The following is a 6,967-nucleotide window of genomic DNA, read 5'->3' as shown; positions in this document are numbered from 1 at the left end:
TAGTAATGCTGATACCAGCCAAAAAACCACAGCATGCAACATACTGGGGGGGAAAAAAAAAAAAAAAAAAAAAAAAAAACGCCAAGCTTACTGCATCCCTGAAAACTCGAATTCAACTGCAGCCTGTTCCTTCAGCCACCATCCTCCTCAACTGCCCTTTGCCCTTGAAAGGGCAATCAGTCTCTCCTTTTTTTTCATTTTGCAGTGAAGCAAACAGGCTCTTCAAACTGCTTAGAAAAAGAATTTCAGCAGAAGTTCACCTCATCCTCGCAGCTGCTTCCATACAACGAAAGACTCCAACGAGAGAGGGACACTCCAAAGCGAGAGGCTATGGATTTGACATCTCCAGAGGAGATTATTCAGTCATTTTCTCTATGCAAGGGCCTCCCCGCACAAACCGTGATCCTGGCACGTGGGTCCCCGAGCAGCAGATGCCTTGTGAGTGCAGGAGAGCAACAGAGAAGAAAAACTCAACTCCAGCTAAACAGTTCTGTGCAATTTGAGAGCTTGTAAAGTGACAGAAAACCAGGGACAGGGATAGGGACGTGGCTTCTGCTGGACTGTCTCAACAGGACCAGCCTGTCCAAGGCCTTCATTACATGCTAACAAACCAAGGACTGGGACGTCCCCGCTCACGTCAAACAAAGCACCTGTCAGCACAATCAGGCTACTACCTGCTAAAAGAAGGGACTTAATAAACACCGGACAGACTTCAAACGCAGCCTAGCGCAGGCTGTCTCCGTGTCCCAGGAGTAAGGCTGGGCAGGGTGCGCCTCCTTCCTTGCAAACAGCCCTCGGAGTAACAAGGGGTTAAGTCTCTGTCCCTGTGCAAGTGCATGGCTGGGTAACCTGCTTGCCTGACCTTCTGCTCCTAGTGTGCAGAACCACCTTCACCACTGGTGTAGTCCCACCTGGTGTTCAAGGAAGGAAGTAATTGATGCGCTGGGATACAGATTTGCAGCCCTGTGCAGAGAAAAGCTTCTCTTCTTTGGGGACAAACACCATCATCCCGGCCACCTCATCAAGGGCTGCCTCAGTGTATGGAAGTCCACGGGCCAGGAAAGCATCCCGCGCACAGAGCTTCACATGGTGGTACTCCAGGGGCAGGAACGGCACGAAGAAATCAATGAGGTTCTCTTCGAGGAGGTGGCTGCGGGCGTAACCATTCTCTGTAGCAAAAAGCAAGACAAAACAAACTTCAGAAGCTTCATCTGAGAGCTGGCATCCCTCTGCGAGGCAAGACTTGTCTTACTGAGGGGGCTGTCTTGGCTCATCCAGCCAGACGTGGTGGGAGAGACACCCTTCCACTTGTAAAGAGCTGGCCAGCACTTACACTGAACACAGAACATCACAACAGCTTGCCCACCTCAAGCCAAGAGGAGCCTGAATCCCCAGAGAAGCCTTGATACTTCCCTACAGTGTTAGGCTGCCTCTCGCAACCTGGCCATTTTCAGGGCTGAAGGGGCAAGAAGGAGTCACAGCTCCCTCCTCGTGTGCCTCGCTGCTGCAGCGGTGCCATGCTTACGTGGATGAAGGAAGGGGCTCACGTTGCAAATAACCCCGGGGTGGGTGTTGGAATAAAGGCTTGTTCCACAGCACACACACTTGTGCAGCATAAGGCGCATGGTACTGCGTAAGCAGGGCCCCGAGCTGGTGTGGAGGGGCAGGTTTGCGGGCAGCCTGCCCACAGCATCCTGCAAGCGAGCCCAGCTCTTACCTGCAGGCTCCAGCAGCTCCAGCCGCAGCTGCTGCTCCAGGAACTCCATGGAGATCTCCTCCCGTGCCCGGCCAGCTCGCCAGAAGTCCAGGGTTACCTCATTGATGGTGTTGCCACCGAGATTGCTGCAGACAGAAGGGAAGTCACTCGACCGTGCCCCCAGAGATGCACTGCTGAGACCTGCCAGCAGCCTCCCCTACAGACAGGCCTCAGCAATTGTTAGCAATGAAGGATTTACCATGTAGGATCAGCATCTGAAACATTCGCAGAGGAACTAGCTTTCTTCCCAAAGAACCCCTTTCTATAGGCATCTATACAGCTGTCTTCCATCTTGCCAGCCCAGACCCTGGGGCTTTCTCTCCCACGGTGGGACCAGAAGCCAACAGAATCCTCCATCTCCGTCAGTCCCCTGTCCTGGCTTGGATGCCACTGACCTCGCAAGTGACACTTGGCCCCGCACCAGACTCTTAACAAGCCACCCCTGAAAGTCCAAGTTGGAGGGCAGAGCACGTGGCAGGAGTCCCACTAGAAGTAAAGGTCCAGGGCAGGGATTCAAGTGGCAGCCCAGGACTTGGCAAAGCATCCCCTGCCCGAGGGACAAAGCAGCGCAGTTCCCACACGAGGACTCCTCTGGACACCCACCGTGGGAGCAGCTCTGTGGTGGGGGACGCGAGGTCCTGACAGTCATTGAGGCTCCCAGGGCAGCCCCTCACCTTGGAAAGCAGTTCAAGGCCAGGCAGCCCCCGCGTGCTGGTGAGGGGTTTGCAACAGCCTCGGACAACAGCCCCCAGTCCCGAGTGCCCCGCCACCCATGAGCTGGCAATACAGGGAACCAGCTGGCTGCAGGGCTTGTGTAGGTGGGAGGCAGAGAGGCCTCTGGGAGACACAGATCTTGCACCCATCTTTCCTCTTGTGTCAGAGGCTCTGGACCCATTCCCCAAATGGAGGGGAGGCAAAATTAAAAAGCCACCACTGTTTCCCCGCACTGCCTTGTGGGGGGAAAGAGCTTGTACTGATCCTGCTCCCACCCAGACCACAGGAGAAACAGCCCCTTCTGACTGAGGACAGACAGCCAGTCCCACCCCATCCCCCAAACCTGGCCAAAGCTGCAGGACCAGGCCAGTGCCCAAAAGAGCCCTGGGGCAGAGCCAGCCCTCCTACAACAGGTCTGTGTCACGCTGCCACCAGGTATGATGAAACCCCCCTGGGATTACACACTGCTGCAGTTCAAGGCACCCTGCTCCCCTCTGCTTAGTGGCACGAAGGGGCTGACATGTCCCCCCCCTGCACCTGCATGGCTTGCCAGGTAGGACACAAGGTTAGCTCAGCACAGCCGGCAGCATGTCCACCCTGCCCTGAGCAACGAGGGAGAATCTGCCCCCTCCACCATGGCTCCTGCCAGAGGCCCATGCAGGTAGGACTGAAATGTGGTCGGCTCCACCAGCACCCGGCACAGATACAGGTCTTCCATGGGCAGAGAAACTTCCCTGGGGAACCACCAAGCTTGGAGGTTAGAACACTCACCTGGATGGTGGGAGATGGAGAACAAATGCTCTGCCCACCTCCAACCTGTGGGAACACCTCTTGCTAGAGCCAAGCTGAAGGCTGTAAATCCTAAATTGAAGGGGGCCCAAGATGCTTGTCTCTCCTTGGCATTTCTCACTGGCTACTTCAGGCATATGCCTACCTCACATAGCAGTTTTGAGATGTCCCACTTCCCCCCAGGATGCGTCCCACCTAGGCCTGGGTCAGGGACAGCACTGGGGCATGCACATACCAAAAACCTTTCTCCCTCTGGATGGGAAAGGAACTAACCTCCAATCACTAAACCGCAGGGTGAGATGATGCCAGGATCAGCCGTCACAACACAGCAGACAGATGGGACCTCAGCCTGCAGCCACAGCCAGGCAGTGGGAACTCCCCGCCTCCCACTCCCAACTAACAGTGCCACATTGTACAAGAACTTCCCACCAAGACCTGCAGCCCCAGCTTTGCTCCCTGGAGTAAAGGGAGCTCCCTGCTCAGCTGCCCAGGGTGCAGGGTGACACCACGCTAGCTCTGACTCTCACTGGTTCCTTGTCTCAAAGCCTAGGCACTGGCTCAGGTGTCCCAGCTAAGCTGGGCCTCAGCTCCTCCTGCAAATGCCCCATAAACAGGAAGGATGCCCAGCATCAATAAGCAAAACTGACCATGGAGGCAACTGCCTCTTGGAGGAGCTAGACATCTCTTTTCCCTCCTCTGCAGCCTGAGCCCCTCATATCGCACATCTCAGAGGATAAATTCCATCACTTTGTTTCTCCCCATCCCTTTGGGGGCCCAGAAATCACCTGAGGAAGAGGAAGATGGATCTCCGGTAATCCACCTGGCCCTTGTTGTCATAGCGAGCCATGAAAGGCTTGATGGCATCCAGGAGGCTGAAATGAAGTTTCTCTGCCTCATCGAAGATGAACAGGGACTGCTTGCAGAGCTGCAGAGTCTCACTTATCTGCTTCTTCAACTGAGCCTGCAGAGCAGCAGGGAGGAGTATGAGAAGCCCAGCAGCAGTCACCGCCACCAGGAGATTGTGCAGGGGGTGAGCCTGAATGCGGTGGGATAACTCTGGCTGGCAGCTAAGCACTGCACAGCCGCTTGCTCATTCCCTCTCACCCAGCTGGACAGGGCAGAGATTAGGAAGAGCGAAAGCAAGTAAACATGTGGGTCAAGATAAAGATAGTTTAATAAGCGAAAGAAAGAGGAAGAAAGAAAGAAATCAAAGCAAGTGATGCAAAGGCAATCACTCACACCTACCACTGATGCCCAGCCAGTCTCTAAGCAATGGTTTCCTACCCCAAAATCCCCTCCACTCAGTTTTTATTGCTGAGCATGACATTAAATGGCATAGAATATCCCTTTGGTCAGTTGGGGTCAGTTGTCTGGTGTGTGTCCCCCAACTTCTTGCACATCCCCAACCTAGTGACTGCAGGGGCGGCAGAGTGGGAGAAAGAGAAAGCCTTGAGGCTGTGCAAGCACTGCTCAGTAAAACACTGGTGTGTTATCAACACTATGCTACTCACAAATCCAAAACAGAGTACCCTACGGGCTGCTGTGAAGAAAATCAACTCCATCCCAGCCAGACCCAGTACACCAGACCATCCCCACAGCAACACCATGTTGTTGGCTCTCACCTTGTATGAGTCCATGTACTTGTGATGGGGGAAGTGGAAGAGCGAGATGAACACCCTGACACACTCGCTCTTCAGCCCATCCCGGTACAGGTGACTGGCCAGCATCCGGGCCACAAAGTTCTTGCCTGTGCCGGACCAGCCATGGAAGGAGAGAACCAGAGCCTTCTGCGGCTGTGGGCTCTGCAGGAACCCTTGCACCGCCCGGACGATGACTTCTTTGGCCAAGTGCTGCCCGTGGAGCTGCCCATTGAGGTCTGCTTCTAGCCCTGCAGGAAAGAGAGAGCAAGAGCTCAGCTTTAACTTGCAAGCCCAGCTGCTGCTACTGCTGCAGGTGGGAATAAGAGGAGATAACGTGGCAGGGCACTAAGCTCACACAGCTCTGCTGGTGGGGCTGCCTGTCTGAGAGGAGTCTGAAGTAGCATTAAAGCCACAGGGTTAATGAGGCAGGCTGCCTGTACCCTGCCTGCATCAGCTACTGACTGCAAAGACACAGATCTTCCACTGACTCCTTTTTTCCTTTGGGAAGTGGAGGAGATATTTGACAACTGTGGAGAGCACTGAAGCCCACAGGCCCTCACAAGCTCCCAGCAGAGGGTACGGATACCAGAAGTCTCAGGGCCAGCAAAGTGCAATGACACCTGCGCGGGGCTTACATGCAGCTCTCGGTGTACCCTCCCGACCTGGGGCTGGATACTGGGCCAGTTTGGATCCCACCGCATATGCCTGGGAGCTACTAGACAAAGGCAGTGCTTGCAGCAAACCGGAGCAGATACACTGTACAGTAAGGAGCAAACTCTTTTGTGGTCTCAGAGCTACAAATGAATAATGGGAAACAGGACTTAGCTCAGCCCCTCACCCTCCCACCAGCTCAGCACCCTGCTCAGAAATGCCCTTTGCTTACATCACTTGCTAAAATACTTTTTTAACTCAGGGCCAGCAAAGTGCAATGACACCTGCGCGGGGCTTACATGCAGCTCTCGGTGTACCCTCCCGACCTGGGGCTGGATACTGGGCCAGTTTGGATCCCACCGCATATGCCTGGGAGCTACTAGACAAAGGCAGTGCTTGCAGCAAACCGGAGCAGATACACTGTACAGTAAGGAGCAAACTCTTTTGTGGTCTCAGAGCTACAAATGAATAATGGGAAACAGGACTTAGCTCAGCCCCTCACCCTCCCACCAGCTCAGCACCCTGCTCAGAAATGCCCTTTGCTTACATCACTTGCTAAAATACACTTTTTTAAAAAGAAAAAAAAAACACAACAAAAGAGACAACAGGGAGAGGCAGCAGAGACAAGCGCTGCTTGGGGTCTCACAAGTACAGCACAGCACCTACCTGTGATATTGTTGACTATCCTGCAGTCTCCTGTCTTGCAGCACTTGCCAAAGCTGCAGTACCAGGCAGAGAGGATCTCCAGGTAATCCTGGCCCACCACAGGCAAGCTCCAGCCTGGAAAAGGCAGCGGTCTGAGCAGGGACATGCCAGCAAGTGTCTGTTTTGCATTTTGCATGGATGCTCAGCTGCATCCGGTTATCAGCAGGTGCAGGGGATCAGACACTGCCCTGCCAGGCAGCCTGGGCTGTGGGGAGGGGGAGTAAGCACATAACAGGCAGCAGCTGGCTCAGGTGGGCACGGAGAGACATGTGTTGTGGCAACCCGGGGTAAGCTGAATGAGGAGGGCGGTGCCCAGGGCAGTGACCCTTGGGAAGGGAAGGACAGCATCCACAGGGGCTGGGGGCACAGACCCCTGTGCTGGGGGAAGCGGGGTGTTTGGACCCACTGCTGTTCTTGGGACACGGGATAGAAAGGAGGAAGGTGCTTACCTGGGCCGGGGCTGGACTCTTCCTCCTCCTCTTTGCAGCCCTCTTGCCACACCTTGCATGCCAGGAACTGCCAATACTGCTTGGAGAGAGCACCCACAGCTCCCAAGTGCTTCTTCACGGCTTCGTACCTTGCCCTGCCCCACGGTCCCCCCTCCGCCATGGGGCCCTGCTCCTCTTCCCAGGGCCCCCGTGGCGTCCCTCGGCTCCCCAGGCCCCCCGAGCCCCCCAGCAGCAGCAGTAGGCAGCAGGCCAGCCCCAGGGGG

General features: G+C 55.2%; 1 protein-coding gene across 1 annotated transcript; it reads right to left on the bottom strand.

Moving 5' to 3' along the window:
• Positions 1–789: 789 nt before the first annotated feature.
• On the bottom strand, positions 790–6,960 carry TOR3A (torsin family 3 member A; the record flags this gene model as incomplete). Its single annotated transcript, XM_009275908.2, has 6 exons — positions 790–1,169; positions 1,718–1,842; positions 4,045–4,220; positions 4,882–5,147; positions 6,217–6,330; positions 6,705–6,960. Coding segments are annotated over 6 exons (1,188 nt in total), but the record flags the coding sequence as incomplete, so codon positions are not given.
• Positions 6,961–6,967: the final 7 nt, after the last annotated feature.

The sequence above is a fragment of the Aptenodytes forsteri genome, unplaced genomic scaffold (assembly GCF_000699145.1).
Source record: "Aptenodytes forsteri isolate BGI_AS27 unplaced genomic scaffold, ASM69914v1 Scaffold289, whole genome shotgun sequence".
Lineage (NCBI taxonomy): Eukaryota > Metazoa > Chordata > Aves > Sphenisciformes > Spheniscidae > Aptenodytes > Aptenodytes forsteri.
The sequence above is the reverse complement of the archived record's forward strand: the minus strand, read 5'-3'. Positions and strand labels throughout refer to the sequence as shown.